At 34.7% G+C, this 19,052-nt stretch overlaps 1 protein-coding gene across 1 annotated transcript in view; it reads left to right on the top strand.

Moving 5' to 3' along the window:
- Nucleotides 1-19,052, top strand: part of Pof1b (POF1B actin binding protein) — a 98,202-nt gene that overhangs the window by 18,081 nt on the left and 61,069 nt on the right. Inside the window, exon 4 of the mRNA XM_010612873.1 lies at nucleotides 151-231. Coding sequence (XP_010611175.1) covers nucleotides 151-231 — 81 coding nt within the window. The remainder of the gene's footprint in view (nucleotides 1-150; nucleotides 232-19,052) is intronic.

The following is a 19,052-nucleotide window of genomic DNA, read 5'->3' as shown; positions in this document are numbered from 1 at the left end:
CTACCAGGATCAAACTCAGGACCTTGGGCTGGCTCACAAGGCAGGTGTGGCATCATTGAACTAAATCCCCAGCTCTCCCTATTGTTATTATTGATGGCTCTAAGGCCACTAAATAGCTATGTTTGTAAGTGTCTTTTATCTTTTTTATAGGAACTCCATTCTCCAACAGTGAAAGTCATTACATATCCACAAACCAATATTAGGAGATACATAGTACAAAATCCTGAGCAGGTAAGGTATCACATGAACAATTTCCAACATAATTTCTTAGAAGTCAATCGTTTAAACTGGAAGGGTGAGTTATTAGATTTTAAAAATCAGATTATTGGACTTTTCTTCTGGTTATAAAATAAATTTCTAATCACTTATATCAAAATTTAATTTCTTTACTTTCAGACAATCATGCACCCATTCATTCTGACTCAGAAATAGCAGTAGTTTCAAGCATTCATGTGTTACAAAGACTTTTTTTTTCATTAGTCCCACCCTTGCACTACGGTGGAGTTCTACACACCTTTACCAAAATAAGTGACTAATAACTTTCACAGGCTTTCCATAAAAATTCTATCAACTGTTATATCATGGGTTGCAGCGTTTAGTCTATTTAGTTTAGCCTTTGAGATATACATTAGGAAAAACAAAAGTAGTCATACATAAAAACTGTCTTCATACTTTTGTTGCCTATTGTATAAATATATCCCTAGCAATAAGATAATTCGAAAATTACATTCTTATACTTCTTACTAAAGTATGCAATCTTTTATTTCACAAAAATAGAACATTACTTTCCTTATGATTTTGAAAAGAAAATTGAGAAAACTCATTTTGTCAACAGTAATAAGCTCTCTTTAATGTACATATTCACACATAATTTCTTTCTCTGTCTCTGTCTCTGTCTCTGTCTCTCTCTCTCTCTCTCACACACACACACACACACACACACACACACACACACACACAAAACCTTATCTACAACAGGGAGCTCTATGAGAATAAAAGGTTATCAATTTCATAATTAAAAACTATAATTCAGAGAGGAATACAATAATTCTTTGTTTTGTTCTTTATTTTATTTTTACACTATTATGGAAACAATCATCCACTCTCCTTCAAAATAAAATAATTTGCTTCCACTGGAAAGCAAATGATGAAATTAGGGTACCATGCCAGCTACTAATCTAGGTAAGTATGGAGAATGTGCCAGTGCTGCTAGTATTATCTATGGTCCTATCACTTTCTATTTGTTTTAAAATACTGTTTTCATGTCTCCTCAGCTAGGGGAGGTTGCTAGTTGTACATGTGTATCCATGTGAATCTGAGTGCACATAGCCTTTGAGTAGGGGGATGATTGCTTTGGACATTTTCAGGTGTTTTCATAAATCCTTGTATCTTAGTCATTTTGAGTTGTTATGACACAATATCCAATACCACAATTTAAAGAGGGAAAGATTTATTTTTGCTTTCATTTCATTCCATTGTTGACTGCTTCCAAAGCAGGATGATATGGAAGAGGGGCATGGCAGGAGAGCTACAGGTGTCATGGTGGATAGGAAGCAAAGAGCATCAAATGATGAGCCAGAAAAGGAGATATAACCTTCTAGATTATGTTCAAAGTGATCTACCTCTTCAAACCAGGACCCGCCTCCTAATAGGAAGTCAGCTATAGTGTGCCTATAATCCAATCACCTTCCAAAGGTACCACCTATGATCTCATGAGGCTTTTAGCAGGACATCTAGCTAAAAACCATAGCATTCTGCCCTGGTCCCCAAAGACTTATGCACATTTCTTTATGCAATTTTCATTTTTTCTATCTCCAGGAGTTGCCAAAGTCCTAACAGTTCCAGCATAATGAAAAGTCCACGTCCAAAGTTTCCTCTGAGACTTAAAACAAACTCTTGTCTATCTGTGACCCCCCCATAAAAGTCAAAAATAAAGTTAAGCACTGCCTACATAAAATAACTCAGGGTAAACATTCCCATTCCAAAAGGAAGGGAGAGGGAGATTTTAAAAAATCATATCAAAGCAAGACCAGAGCACAGCAGAGCAAACATGAAATCTTTTGCTCATGGTCTACAAATTGGGGCAAGTTGTGGCCATGAGATTGGAACTCCGAAGGGCTTGGGTGACCACGACCCTATGGCATTGCTGGTGGATGTAGCCTTCATGGCTTCTCTCTTGGGCTGGATTTGCATACTCCTTTTGTCTTCCCTCAGAAAATCCACATTTCTGGTTCTTCCACCTTCTTGAGGTATCCACCACACTTTAGCTTCACTCTCAGAACTTTATGTACTGCCTTCCTTCCCAGGGACACACAGGCTAGCTCTCAGGCCTTCCTTCTGAAATCTAGGTTAAATCCTTCCTGACCCCACTACTCTTGTATTCCACAACACCATGTGGATAATCCTAAGCACTACTGCCAGCTAGAGCAAGAGCTAGGATCACTTGTAGCATGGCTACAGAGGTCTACAAGTGCCTGGATAGCTGAGGGATGTAAACTGAATCCCAGGAGTCATATTTCTTAAGTAGCCCTTCTTAAATACAGTGTCCTGAGGCTGTCTTCTAAAAGCAAAGTCTTTCGCTTTCACAAATTTGAGCCTTCAAAGTTTAGGGCCTTGCTAGTTCCTCACAGGTCTTGAATGGGAGGAAAGATTTCCTATTATCCTTCTATAAAGCACTTGGCTTCCTTTTATTGCTAATAATTTCAGCAACCAAGCTTTCCTCTGCTTCATCTTTGCTGGCACTTTCTTTCTGGGAAAACTGGAAACATTTTAAATGGGCATTTTTCTACTGTTTCCCACAGTAGATCTTATTAAAAGAAACAAACAATAACCATGGTCTAAGGTTGGGCTGCCTTGAAATTTCTTCTACAAGAATAATAAGTTTGCTGTCTTTTATCTCAGTCTGCAACAAAGTCTCAGGATGTGAGAAAAATTTAGATAAATTTTCTGCCAAAGCACACATATCCTAGAGTCCAATTGCCAGTAGAGTGCTTTTTTCCAACTGAAACCTCCTTAGTCTGGTCTTTACCATCTGCATTTCTAGCAGCATTCTAGTCTTCTCGAGTTTTGACCAGAATTTCTCATCAATCTTAGCCTACAACTTTTTAGGACGTTTCTTTCCATTATCTCCAAACCTTTCCAAACTTCTCCCTCAAACCACTTCCAAAGGTTTCTGAACCACAAGGTCAGGTAGCATCACAGCAGCAACCCCACTTCTCTGGCACCAAAGTCTGTCTTAGTCACTTTCTCATTGCTGAGACACAGTACCTGACATCACAACTTAAAGAAAGAAAGTTTTATTTTTGCTCATATTTCAGTCCAGTCAGCTGGCTCCAAGGCACTTTGATATGAAAGGGGAGGCATGGTGGAGGACAGCTGCTCACTGCACAATGGACAGGATGCAGAGATCACCAAGGAAAGAGCTGAGAAAGGAGACATAATCTTCCAAGTCATTTCCACAGTGACCTACCTCATTTGACCAGGTCCTACCTCCCAGCAGGAAGTTAGTTATAATCCAATCTCTAGGTTTTAGGGGGACATCTAGATATAAGCCATACATTATGTAAAACTTGAAAGGTAATGAAAAAGCAAATAAAACCATTCATTTTTGGTTCTTTGCAGAACTAAATATTGAAGCAACAGATTTTAAAAGTATAGAGGGAGATATATGTGGAAACAAGGAGTGCCTGTGAGAACACAGTGCATCTCGTTTTCTCATTTGACAGAGAAAATTTATACTTTCCTCATATTTCTCATCTTCTTTCTTCTCTCCTTTTTTCTTTCTTTAACATAGAAGCTGGGGATATGCATACTAAGTTGCACGACCCACTTGATATCTCTGGCTTTCAAAGAATCAATTCTAATCCAGCACTTTTTTTTTGGTAATGTAAAAACTGTTGTGCTTTTCTAGGGTTTATAGAGAAATATTAAACATAAACTCATTTGGATTTCAATCCACTTTGGCAGCAAGTCTTACGACTTTGGATGTATATTTATTCTTTAGTTAACAGGAAGAATTAATATATTGGTTAGATACTCCATTCTAGGCAATTTTCATATTGAATCCAATTTAATCCTTTTTTAAAAGTCTGGAAGTCTGAGAAACAAATGTACAGAGACATTTAAACGTGTTTTCCTCTCTCTCTCTCTGAGTTTATTGGTATATTTTAGGTATACAGTACAGTTGCATTCATCATTGGGATATTGTACCTTTACATGACAGTTCTTGGTTCTCATTTCTTCCCCTTGTTCCTGCCCTCCCTTCACCCCCTCTACCCTTCCCTATTTATAAAGACTTTGTTTCCATTTTTTAATTTTCTCATATTTTTCCCTTATTACCTTTCCCCTACCCTACCCACTTCCCCTACACCTTTAGCCCTTTTCTTCCTATTTCACATTGTCAATTATATCATTAGGATCTTAAGTACCATTATAGGTTTTCACACCAGGGAAATAATTTGGTATTTATACATGTGTGACTTATTTATTTCACTCAGGAGTATATCCTCAATATGCATCCATTTTCCTATGAATGAATCTAATTTCTCATTCTTTATTGCTGAATAGTACTCCATTTTGTAGAAAACCACATCTTCTTTATCCAGTCTCCACCTGATGGGCAACTGTGCTGTTTCCAAGTTTTAGCTGTTACAAACTGTGCCACTATAAACAAAGGTGCACATATATCACTGTGATATGATTCTTTTAATTCTTTTGGAAAGATACCCAGCAGAGGGATGGCTGGGTCAAATGAAACCTCTAGTCCCAGCTCTTTGAGGTATCTCCATATTGATTTCCATAGTGGTTGCACCAGTCTGCACTCCCACCAACAATGGAGAAGGGTTCCTTTCTCCCCACAGCCCCACCATCATTTGTTATTATGTGATTTCTTGATAGCCATTCTTTGTGGGGCTAGGTGGAATCTCAGTGTTGTTTTCATCTGCATCTCTCGAATGACCAGTGATATGGAACACTTTTTTCATATATTCACTTGCTGATTTTACTTTGTCTCAGAAAAAGACATTTAAACTTTTATGCAATGAATATTTATCACTTTCCTACTGTACTAGTCAACTTTTCATTCTTTGGACCAAATACCTTACATAAACACCTTAAAGTAGAAAAGTTTATTTTGATTTCAGAATGTTTCCATCCATAGTTCACTGGCTCCAAAGTTGAAATGACATGGCAGAAAGTAGTTGCTCAACTCATGGCATTCAAGGAGTAAAGTGGAAGAGGTAAAGTCCAAAAAGAGACTCACTTTTCAAAGACACACCCCCAGTGACCCACATTCACCAAATGGACCATGTGTACTAATAACCTTTTCAGCTGAAAACATAAGGTTAGCGCCCTTGCTCTATCCACCTCTCTGGTTCTCCACATCTGAACATTGCTGCATTAGAGGTCAAGGACTCAATTCATGAGTCTTTGAAGAACATTTTATATTTAAGCCATAAATCCTAGTATGTGCCAGAATTTTACATATGAACGAATGATAAAGCAGTGACCAAAATTAAGGTCCTAAACTCCTCAAAATTTAAATTCTTAACTGATGAAATAAATTCAGTTGCAAAGTGATAGAACTGGTCCTGAATTGAACACAGCTGAGGGAAAAATTTACAAATTAAGGATAACTGATAATAGAGGTGAATTAGTTACCAAATATTTAGACCTACATATCCTTTTATCCACAATATAATTACAAAGGCAGGGAAATTACAAGTGTATTCACAAGTAAATGACATATTTGAAACACTGGGTGTGCCTCTGTAAGAACTCATTATTATGGGCTGTGTTTCACTACAAGCAAAATAATTTCTCAGGATAATCCAGCAGAATATTGAGGAAAATTAGTCATTTTACAGCTCTTAAGACTTTTATTGAGGAATAAGACATATTTCAAGTCCTATGCTTTGTTAACAAAAAATAATATAACTGGTTTACCAATGTAGCTTGAAAATTCTATCTACATATATTTTATTTCTAAGCATATTCTTTGGTTTTTTCTTTTAGTATATGTGCTGCCAAAATGAAAAGTGTTCATTTTTTCTTTTAAATCCACCTAGAGAAAGGTACTAATTACAGTACTAATTACAGTAAATTGGGCCTCTTTCAGCTCTCAGCTTCTCTAATCATTTCTTCTTCTTCCTATTATTAAATTGATGCCAAGTTACTACTCTTTTTATGATTTTATTCTATTTTGCTTCTGTCTCTTAATTTTTTGGTATCTTCTGATGTTCCTTATTCTCTATTTTTCATCATTTTAGTCAAAGGATTTATGCATTTAAGCTTATTACTAGACCTAAAACAAAAAAAGGAAGAAAACATTTTTGTTCCATTAGTGGATAGAATCAAATTGATATTTATCAGCTTCATTAGTTTTACAGTTTTGGAGCCTCTTCCATGATAAAAATATTATACTGCCTTCAAATAGAAATAAGGAAATATATTTTCCAAACTAAAAGAGCTTACAATTTCTTTCAAGACTGTCAATAAGACATATCCACAATTAACTACATAAAATATATAGCAACAAATTAACTGGGGGAAATTAGATTAAAATTTATTGTGGTATTTAAAGTATATGATTAACATTGTTTTTATCATCCATTTACTATAAAGAAACAAAACTTGAAATAATTTTGGTTTGCTATGGCCTTCTGAAATTTATTGCATTCTTTTTTGGCTTCAATTATAAGTGTACCTTTAAAAAGATAACGTATTGGTAAGGAAGCTGAAAAGGGAGAAGGTAACCTTTTAGCTTGAGACACTAGAAGTATCGTTGTCCAACTGCAAAGAGTACATAAAGAGAGGAAAGAAAAGCTAGATTTTGTGATCTGTTTGAAATGGTGGAGTTTGAGGTACATGAAGAGAAGATGTTCAATAGACATTTAAAATGAATCAGAAAATGATAACATCTGAGGTGGTAACATCGAAGTTAGTTCCCATAAATTTATCATCAATGCTATAAGAATGAGTGAAAACACTAGGGGGTAAGAGAGAGGGTTAACATCACATGAACAGGAGCAAGGACAAAAATCACATGATCATCTCAATAGATGCAGAAAATGCCTTTGAGAAAATACAACATCTGCTCGTGATTTTTAAAGACTTTGAAGAAAATAAATATAAAAGGTTCTTCCTTATCTCAATCTAATCAAAGCCATTTATGAAAAACCTGTTGATATTTTAAGTGGGAAATCACTAACGTATTTTCTCTAAAATTGGAAAAAAGACAAAGAGGTCCATTATCACTACTCCTGTATAATATAGTACTAGAAACTTTCGCCAGAGCAATCAGACAAAAGAAATAAAAGAGATACATGTAGAGAAGGAAGAAGTCAAACTATTCATAATCACAGATATTATAATCTTTTACATAGAAGACTTTATAAGACCTAAAGTTAGCAGGATGCAAAATCAACACAAAAAGGTCAATAGTTATATTGTACACCAATAATGAACCCACCAACAAAGAAATTAGGAAAACAATATGATTCCCAATAATTTCCCAAAACCTAAATACTTTGGAAACATCCTAAGGTAATGAGACTTCTATAATGAAAAGTATAGAACCTTGAAAAAGGAAATCTAAGAGGACATCAAAAAATGGAAACATATCTACTGCTCTTTGAACAGTATTGACAAAATGGCCATAATACCTAAACTAGTAATGAGATTCACTGTAATTCTAATCAAAACATCCACAACATTCCTCACAGAAATAGAAAAAAATATCCTAAAACTCATATGGAACCAGAAGAGACCCAGAATAATGAAAGCAATCCTGGACAAGAATAACATATCAAGAGGCATTGCAGTCCTGGATTTCAAGCTATATTAAACCTATAGTGATAAAACATCATCAAACTAGCACAAAAACAGATATGTGGATCAATATAGCCCAGACACATTCAACTTTCTGGTCTTTGACAAAGGGCCCAAAGCATACATGGAAAGAAAGATAGCCTCTTTAGAAAACCGTGCTGGTAAATTGGTATACACATGCAAAAAATTGAATAAGAATCATATCTCTCATGATCTACTACACTATAATCGAAGTGGTGCAAAGATCAGAAACAATCTGCTGGAAGATAAAATGGATAAAATTCTTGAAGACATAGACATGCAACAGGATTTTCTGAGCAAAATCCCAATTGCACAAGAAACAATATCAAGAATCAACAGAAAGGATTATCTAATTAAAAAGCTGTGCATAGCCAAGGAAAAAAATAAATTGAAAAAAAAAACCTGATAATGCAGGAAAATGCCAGCTATTCTTATGGCAGAAGACTGATATCTAGAATTTATAAAGAACTCAGAAAAATCAGGCTCCCAAAATAAAATCCAGTCAACAATATGCAACTTTATCATATATACAGGTTGAAATCCAGACTAATAAGACAAAGAACATATAAACAAGCATGAAGACAGTTGTAATAAATGAAGGTACACTTTTACATACATTATCTGCACTGAATTGCCCTTTCTTATCTTTCTCTATTTCCCTATTGTCTGTCTTTTGTTGTGTGTGTATGTGTGTGTGTGTACACAGAGAGAATTTTTCATATGAAGAAACCATGCCATATTTAAGCTTATGATTCTGATTTACTTCACTTAACATTTAATAGTATAGTCTCAAGGTACATCCATTTTCTTACAAATAACTCAAGTTTATAACTTTTTATGACAGAGTAGTACTCTGTTGTGTATAAATAATGTACTACATTTTGATCCATTTATCTATTGATGGACATATAGACTATTGCCAAGATTTAGCTATTATGAATTGCACTGCTATAAAAGTGGGTATGTATGCATGCATCACTGTAGTATGGTGTCTTTAACTCATTTGGTAAGATACATGGAAGGGGAATAGCTGGGCCAAATGAAATTTCTTCTTTAATTTTTTAAGAACCTACATATTGATTTTCATAATAGTTATATCAGTTTACAGTCCCATAAATAGTGGAGAAGTGTTCCCTTCCTGCTACAGACTTGCCAGAACTTGATTTGGTTGATTTCTTGATAGTAACCATTCTTTCTGGAGTGCGATGACTTCTCAGTGCTGTTTTAATCTCAGTGTTGTATTTCACAAATGGCAGTGATGTTGAATATTTTTTCATTTATTTATTGGGTATTTGTATTTCTTCATGTGAAAAATATCTGTTAATTTCAGATGCTCAATTTTAATTAGGTCTTTAAATTTTGAAAGTCTAAATTTTTTGAATTATTTATATATTCTAGATATTCATCCTTTGTCTAAAGGTTAGTTGGCAATTTTTTCCCATTCTGTAGTTTGTCTCTTCATTCTGGTAAAGATTTTATTTGCTGTGCAGAAGCTTTTCTTTTTCAAAAATAAAGATGACCTGAGGAAAGGGGAGGAGGGGAGAGGAATGGAAGTAAGAAAAGATATGTCATATATAAATACCAACTTCTCAGTATGATTCTAATTATTATGGACTGAAAATGTGTATAAATAAAAATTTAAGACATTTAAAGAAACAACTTTGAGAAATGCCTACCTTAAGGAACCAGAAGGAGCTACTTTCGTAGGAAGTAATATTGTCAGAAAAGTCTTTAATCACAGTAACTATCACAAAAATAAAGGGAGTGCTCAACCATCTGAGATGACCAAAAGGCAGCAGTGGAAGAGGTTTGAGAATCAGATTATCATCAAGAAAGCAATGGTGCTATTAGTGAAAGCAATTTCAGTATACAGATCTTGTGGAGGCCTATCAAGATGAAATGAGAAACCACAACAAATGTATTCACAGTGTACTGGAAACACATACTAATAAAAAATTGACAAAAAGAGCGAATGAATGAGCATTGCTTTTGGAGATGTGGTAGCTACAAAATGATAAAACAGAATCTTAGAGACCATGGGAGAGTGATATATGGAGGAAAAGCAAAGGTAGAAAGGGAGGCTAAAGGGCTTAGATTCCAGGTATACATAGAAGCAACATCAGGAAATCAAGAATGTCTCTCTCCTCAATGAGATGTAAGGAATACAAAATGAGAGATTTTTAAATTGTAGGGGAACATGGAGTGAACATCATGGATAGTTGTCTTGGTCTTCTCAATAAATAGGGGGATGAGTGAGTATGAGAATAAGAGATTCAGAAAAATGAAAAGATTTGTAGAATTTGATGAACACAGCATGATTACGAGGATTGGGAGGCCTACTTGAAATTAGATAACTTGATAACTTGAATTTCTAATGAACAAGTCTTTTTTAAAAGTTTCTCCAGCTCAGCTTTGTGGCCTGGGAACAGTAAAGCAAAAGTTGGGGATTATATACTTTATTAGATGTGAGAACTACTACCTGAAGTTTGAAAAGTAATAATTAAAATCATAAGATCAGTCATTGTGACAACACCTGTTAATTTTTAGACTGAGATTGGCACCAATCCAAATGTACAGATTGAACAAAATAAGCTGTCAAAATAGTAGAATGATATAGAAGTTCATTTGATCAGAAATCTTAAACTTCTGTTTAAAGTTATTTTGCTAATTTGTTTTTCTGGGAATGATGCATACATATTAATATTTGGTTTTACTTTTATATAGATTAGGGAACAATAATCTTGTAAATTTGAGAATTTTAAAAAATAAATCATTTCACATAAGACCAGTTATAATTTTAAACAATCTAACTTTAATTTTTAAATCAACTTTCTTCTTAAAATTTGTAATAGTCCACTATTGACAATAAGTAGTTTGTAGTTTACAAAGAAGAAATCCTGTGCTATTATATTTGTTTTCTCCCTCTTAGAAGATGTTTCAATCCTTAAGATAAAAATTTATGTCATCTGTTCTCACATAATCATCAGTTGATTCACTATACAGTCTTCAAAATTTATAAAGTCAGTACCTTCAGTAAGCCTATTTTTACACATTTTAAACTTAATAACCCAGAAATGTTACACTCGGACTTAAAAAATTACTTTACACTGTGGATTTTAAATGCTATAACATTACATTATTAAAAAACAAAGACATTACAATATTAAACATACAGACTAAGGGCATCTTAAAATACAGTATTTTGTTTGATATAGTATACACTTCCTTACTATCCTTGTGATTAGCAAACTGAACTTTAGAGTAGGTTAATGACTTACCTAACTTACCACAGCACATAGACATTGGAGGAAGAACAGGAATAACATTTTCCCCATTTTTCTTGGTCCCACTGATTTTAGTAATCAAACTCAATTGATTTTTAATAGTCCAAAATCCAATCTACATTGTAATTCTCACTGGTTCACATCTCTGAAGCATTTCTACATTCAACTCCCTACCCCTTTCTGAAAAATTTTCCTCTTAATTTCTATAATATCTTTGTCTTCTGATTCTCAGTCTCTTAAGTGTTGTTTAGTTCTTTCTGCCTTTGGTCCTCACTTGCCTTTTTGGAAACTGCTTGGTTTTAACTAACACTTTTAAGTAAGTGGTCCTGAAAACTAGTTCCATGGCCTTGAACTCCCCCACTTAGTTCCAAACCTGTGTTTTCAACTGTGTTGGATGTGTATACCTGATTGTTCACTTACACTTTTGTGTACATGTATAGGGTGAGGGAAATGAAAGCCAGAATTTTGCACATGTTAGCAATTGCTCTATCATTGAACAACCTCCCTAGACTCTCCAACATTTTTGTTTGAATCTCTTTGATAGTTCTTTGAAATCATTTAATGCATTTTAAGGGGATTAATACATGTTATGAGGAATACAAATATGAATCAAAGAATCAGAGTTGGCCTTGAAATTGGATGACTAGATCTTAGACTCTTAAAAGAAGTGCATAAAACTTAGTGTCTCAAGTTCCAGATCTCAGAATCATCTTTGAAAAATGTTGTCCTTGAATTTTAGGATAATTTCATAACTGCTCTTCTCGCTTATATTCTTTTCACTATGTAATCTTCCTGAAATATGCTTCAGTTAACCTCAGCTACTCTTTCACTCTTCTAAAAAACTTAAAGTATTTTTTGTTTTTGTTTTTGTTTTTAGCTTGTTATAAAACCAATCTCTATCAGCTAAACATATCCCCTACATATAACCTACATTTTTCTAAATTTGGCAATTTGAAGTCTGTCATTTCATTTGCTTGAAATATGATTTTCTTTCATCTCCTTATACCCAAAGATCAATTTACCTTTCTTTCAAAAGACATCTGATCCTACTGAGTCCTACCAGACAGAGCTCAATTTTTCTTCTCCTGAACACCATCTGTATGTTCTTTTTATGTTACTCTACTGGCACTAGTCATTTCCTACTTTTTGAGATAGATATTTGCCTTCATATATTATCTAGACCATGGATTTACAAAATTTACTGTATAGACACAGGTGATAAAAGTTTTATGGTTGCAAGATATATAGGGCCTTGAATCTTTTTTATTTACTATCCTTTAAAAACTTAAGTTCTAGGTGCCTGCCTGGGAGGCTGAGGCAGGGAAATTTCTAGCCCAGCCTGGGCAATTTAGTAAGACTCTCTCAAAATAAGAATTAAAGTTCATGAGAAAAGACTGGTGAGGACTGCCCTGCCATGTGGGTATCTCTGCAGCATACCCCACCTTGCTCTCAGGCCTCCTGGTTTTGCTGGCACCTGGATCCACACTGGTAATAAAGTGAATTTTACTGAGCTCCAGAAGATACAACAGAAGTGAATAACTTCAATAAAGGCACATCAGACATTGATAGTTGGTTAGCTGGAGTTATCACCATCTTCCATCAAAACTTGGACTATCATCAGGGTAAAGGCAGCTGGAACCTGCAGTGGAACCTTGCAGAGTTCAACCCCGCAGGAGGTCAAGGAGTTCAACTTGGACCTTGAAGTCAGAATTCAGCCTGAATCTCAGGGGTCTGCTGTTGGCTAGCTGAGACTAATTGACTTAGTTCTGCACATTGCTGCCCACATTATCTATTGTGACAGCAGAGATATATTCTGAAAGAAGCACTTTAATTTTTCTCTTTCCTTTACTCTTATTTTTAATTTTTATTTTTAAAATTTTATTTCTTCACATTCTGCAAATCCCTTTTCTTTCTTCTTTTTCCCACTCAGGCTCTTGCTACCCCACATTATTCTTCATCTCTATTTTTGTTCCTGTTCCTGCCCTAATTCAGATTTTTTCCTTCTCTTTCTTTCTTCTCTCTTTTTCCTTTGCTCAATTGTCATTAGTCTCAAAGGAGAATGAATACAATTTATAGGTTCCCTATTACTGTTAAGTTGTTCTAGCACTCTGTCTTCCCCTCTTGTCTTCAAAAGTTTCCTAGAGTTTGAGCGATCATCCTCTGTCCTCTGGCTTCACTTGAAACGTTCTCATAGTCTTTTACCTACTTATTCCTCTCCTCCCAAATCCAAGTCCCCATCCTGAAGGGTAAAGTTGCTATATTGAGTTTATTCACTACAAACACATTTTGGGGTGGTCCTCAATTTTTATTTAAATCTCATGATTAAAGGTGATAGATTAATAACTACCACAAATGGTCAATTTCTAAGTTGTGTTTGATGCTATTGTGTTGCTGACTGTATCAATTGGGCTAAAGGGTTGTAATTGATTTAATGAGTTGTCTTTCCTGATTTTATGAAAATGAGAACGTCTCTGAGTCATTAGAGACTCAAAACCTAAAGAGCACCTATATCAGGAAGATCAAAGTACTAACCCAGGAATTAAAACAAGGACAGCACCAACAACAACAACAACAAAATGAGAAAAACATTAAGCAAGGCACACGTACAGACTTCAGTTCACCAACAGCAAATTCTGTTGGAAATGAGGTAGAAACATCTGATAATCAATCACCTGGACAAGCTGAACAGATAGCACAGGAAGTAACAAAACAGAAGAATGGGGCTCAAAACAAATAATTTCCCAGATAACTACAGAGATGTTGAGCACAATGGAAGATAATGATTAGACACTCTAGAACAGAAATAGACCAAAAAGAAAACCAGATGAGTTCAAGTCCATGATAAAAGTAATGAATGCCCAGAATAGGAAATAAATGGAGAGCATGAATACCCAACATGGGAAAGGAATGGAATCCATGAAACAGATTCAAACAGATATCCAGGAGATTAAAAACTCTACAGAAAGCATTGACAGCAGAATAAATGAATGTGAAGATATAATTTCAGATATAGAAGACAGGATTGCAGTCAGTAACCATGAAAAGAAAGATCTCTTAAAACAGTAAGGGATCATAAGAAATCTATCCAAGAACTCCTAGATGATGCAAATAAGAGTAATATAAGACTGATAGGAATCCATAAAGTAGCAGGAGAGAATACAGATGATGTAAAAAAAAACTGCTCACAGAATTAATGTCAGAAATCTTCCCAAACAGAGGGGATGAATTTAACATACAGATAAGTGAGGCATATATGATTCCAAGTAGCCATGATTCAAAAAAATCTACACCTAGACATATAATAGTCAAAATCCAAGAAACCCAACAGAAGAACAAAATACTGCAAGCAGTTGGAGAAAAGAAACAAATCACATGCCAAGGAAAGCCCATAAGAATCACAGCAGACTTTTCAACACAAACCCTCAGGTCAAGGAGAGCCTGGAGTGAGGTATTTCAAGCCCTAAAAGAAAACAATCTCCAACTTAGACTAATGTATCCTGCAAAACTCTCTTTAAAAGCAGATAGGGAAATAAGATACTTCCATGACAAAGAACACCTGAGAAACTTTGTGAATACAAACCAATGTGCCAAATAATTCTAAACAATATCCTAAACAAGGACAATGAATGTCACAACACCATGAGGCCTAACAGAGCAAATAGATTAGGAAAGACTAGAAACTAAAGGAAGAGGGGCAAAAATTAAAAAGAGCCAACAACATGACAATAACATGACAATTATAAGTCAATACATATCAGTTATAATCATAAATGTCAATGGCCTCAATTCACCAATCAAGAGAAATAGACTGGCAGAACAGATTAAGAAGAAAAATCGAAAACTATGTTCTATACAAGAAACACAGCTGTTTCAAAAAGAAACTCATAGACTGAAAGTGAAAGGATGGAAAACAGTTCTCCATGTGACAGGAGCCCAGAAAAAGCAGGGGTAGTTATATTTTTCACAAAGTAAATTTCAAACAAAAACTGATTAAAAGAGACAAAGAAGGCAACACCATCCTCTTAAAGGGAACAATCCAAGAGGAAGAGATGACAGTCATAAATATATATGCACCAAATATAAATGCCCCAACTATATAAAACAAATATTAAGGGACATGAAAAACCAAATAAGCACTAATACAATTGTATTGGGGGACCTAAATATATTACTAGCACAAGTAGACAGATCATCTAGACAAAAAAATCAACAACACTTGTGTCAATGCTGAATAGTTTCTCTGGTGTGAAAAACTAAAAGTGTAAGTAAGATCCAAATGGTATAACTGACAATGTGAAATAATAAGAAAAAGGCTAAAGGTGAAGGGAAAGTGGGAAGGGTGGAGTAAAGGAAATAAGGGAAAAGAAAAAATAAAAACAATGTTTTTGTAAATAGGGAAGGGTGGAGGGGGTGAAGGGAGGACAGGGGTATGTGGAAAAAATGAGAACCAAGACCTGTCATGTAAGGTACAAGATTCCAATAATGAATGTAACTGTACTGCATACCTAAAAAGTACCAATAAAAGCAATGAAAAAAATAAATAAAACCATTTCCTACTTTAAAAAAATCAACAACAAAATACTAAAACTGAACCAAGCTTTTGAACAAAGGGACTGAATAGATGTCTACAGAGTGTGCTACACCACAGAATCAGAATATACTTTCTTTTCAGCTGCATCTGGCTCATTCTCCAAGAAAGACCACATAGAAGCTCATAGAAAATGTCCAAATAAATGCAAAGGAATTGAAGTTATTCCATGTATATTATCAGATCATAGTGCAATTAAGCTGGAGATCAATAGCATAAGAAACCATAAGATCTTCACAAACACCTGGAAATTGAACAACACTCCTGAAAAATCAGTTCATCACAGAGAAAATTAAGCAATAAATTAGTCAGTCTTTACAAATAAATGATAATGCTAATGCAACATAAAAGAATCTATGGCATTCAATGAAACAGTTCTATGTGGAAAATTCATAGCAGTGAATGCCAACACTAGGAAAACAGAGTGAGCTCAAATAAACAACCTAATGATGAATCTTAAGCTCCTAGAAAAAGAAGAGAAAGAAAATCCCAAAGTTCATACAAGAGAAGAAATTATAAAGATCAGAGAAGAAATCAATGCAACAGAAACTAAGAGAACAATACAAAATAATCAATGAATTGAACAGTTGGTTATTTTAAAGAATAAATAAAGTCAATAAACCCTTAGCCAACTTTGCCTAAAAAAGGAAAGAAAAGGCTCAGCTCCATGCAATTAGGAACAATAAAAGATGAAGTCACAACAGATCCAGCAGATATACAGAGAATCATCAATACCTACTAAGAAAACCTGTACTCTAATGAGATGGTGAACACAGAAGAAATGGGTAGATTTCTAGATACTTATGAATTACCAAAGTTGAATGAAGAAAATAAAAATATTCTAAACACCCCAATTAGTCAGTGAAAATTGAAAATATAATTAAAAGTTTAACAACAAAGAAAAACCCAGGTCCTGATGGCTTCATTGATGAATTCTACAAGACATTTTAAGAAGAAGTACTGCCACTACTCTTTAAACTTTTCAATGAAATTGAAAGGGAAGCAATTCTTCCAAATTCATTCCAGAAAGCAAGTGTTACTTTGATTGAAAAACCAGGGAAAGACCCAATCCAGAAAGAGAACTACTGGCCAATCTCCTTAATGAACTTAGATGCAAAAATCCTCAATAAGATACTGGCAAATGGAATAGAGAAGATCATCAAAAAGATCATACACCCTGACCAAGTAGGATTTATTCCAAGAATGCAAGGATTATTTAACATACATAGATCAATAAATATAATACACTATGTTTTGAAGGACAAAAAACATATGATCATCTCAAAAGATGCAGAAAAAGCATTGTACAAAATTGAACATTTAATCATGATAAACCTCTGCAGAAAATTGGAATAGATTGTCTTTATCTCAACTTGATAAAGGCTATCTATGAAAATCCAACAGCCAACATCATATTAAATGGCAAAAACTGAAAACCTTCATGCTAAAATCAGGAACAAGACAAAGATGTTCACTATCACCACTCCTGTTCAATATAGTTCCAGAAACATTAGCCATAGCAATTAGACAAAGGAAAGAAATCAAAGCAATAAAGATAGGAAAGGAAGAAGTTAAACCATCATTATTTGCTGATGATATGATACTCTACATAGAAGACACAAAAAAATCCACCAAAAGACTGCTATACTTAGTTGACACTTTCAGCACAGTAGCTGGATGCAAGGTCAACACTCAAAAATCAATAGCCTTCTTGTACACAAATAATAGACTCACTGAGAGAGAAATTAGGAAAACAATTCCTTTCATAATAGAATCCTAAAAGATGGAGTATCTAGGAATCAATCCACTGAAGGAAGAAAAAGACTGCTACACTGAAAACTATAGCACCCTGAAAGTAGAAATCAAAGAGGATATAAGAAAGTAGAAATATATCCCCTGCTCCTTGGTAGGAAGAATCAACATAGTGAAAATGGACATACTACCAAAAATGCCATACAGATTCAATGCAATCCTGATTGAAATTCCAACAGTATATCTTACAAAACTGGAGAAAATAATTTAAAAATTCATTCGAACAAGAAGAGACCTAGAATAGCAAAATTAATTCTAGGCCTCAGAAACATGACTGGGAGTATCACAATCCTGAACTTGAAACCACACTACAAAGCTACTGTGATAAAAATAGCATCTTACTGGCAAAAAAACAAAACAAAACAAAAAAAAACCCGAAGATCATTGGAATAAATTGAAAAATAAACAACTCTAGTTGTACTCAGCTGCCTCATCTTTGACAAAGGAGCCAACCATCCTCATTTGAGGGAAGACAGCCTCTTTAATAAGTGGTGTTGGAAAAACTGGATTTCAACCTGCCAAAGATTAAAACTAGACCCTTATCCTTCACAATGCACTAAACTTAAATCCAAGTGGATTAAAGATCTAAATAGTAAAGCAGAAATACTACACTTGCTTTAAGATAAGTTAGGTAGAACACTCAAAGACATTGGCATAGGAAAAGATTTTATGAACAAATCCTCAGTAGCATGGGAGCTAGCACTAAGAAGCAACAACTGGGTTCTCATCTTATTAAAAATCTTCTGCACTGCAAGAAAAACCACCAACAGAGCTAAGAGACAGACTGCAATGTGGGAAAAAAATTATCAGCTGCTCCTCAGACAAAGTACTATTATCTAGAATATATAAAGAACTCAAAAAAAAGTCAGGCTCCTCAAATACAAAGAACTCAATTCAAAAATGGGCATCTGAAATGAACACACATTTCTCAGCCGAAGTAAAAGCACAAAATAAATATATGAAAAATGTTCAACATCACTGGTCATTCAAGAGAGGCAGATGAAAACAACACAGATTCCACCTCACCCCAGAAAGAATGGCTGCTATCGAGAAATCAACCAATAACAAATGTTGGCAGGGTTGTGGGGAGAAAGGAACCCCTCCATTGTTTGGTGGGAGTGCAGACTGGTGCAATCACTGTATAAATCAGTATGGAGATATAGCAAAGAACTAAGTCTAGAGGTTTCATTTGATCCAGCTATCATTCTGCTGTGTGTCTTTCCAAAAGAATTAAAAGAATCATACCACAGTGATGCGTACACACCCATGTTTATATTGGCACAGTTTGTAATAGCTCAAACTTGGAAACAGGCCGATTGCCCATCAATTGGAGACTGGATAAAGAAATGTGGGTTTTCTATGAAATGGAGTACTACTCAGCCATAAAGAATGAGAAACTAGAGTTATTGATAGAAAAGTGGATACACATTGAGGCAATACTCTTAAGTGAAATAAATAGGACACACTTTGTAAATAATGGTTTCTCTGGTGTGAAAAACAAAAAGTGTAAGTGAGATCCA

The sequence above is a fragment of the Fukomys damarensis genome, unplaced genomic scaffold (assembly GCF_012274545.1).
Source record: "Fukomys damarensis isolate Sample0158 unplaced genomic scaffold, DMR_v1.0_HiC HiC_scaffold_39, whole genome shotgun sequence".
NCBI lineage: Eukaryota > Metazoa > Chordata > Mammalia > Rodentia > Bathyergidae > Fukomys > Fukomys damarensis.
Note: the sequence above shows the minus strand (reverse complement) of the source record. Positions and strands in the feature narration are given on the sequence as shown.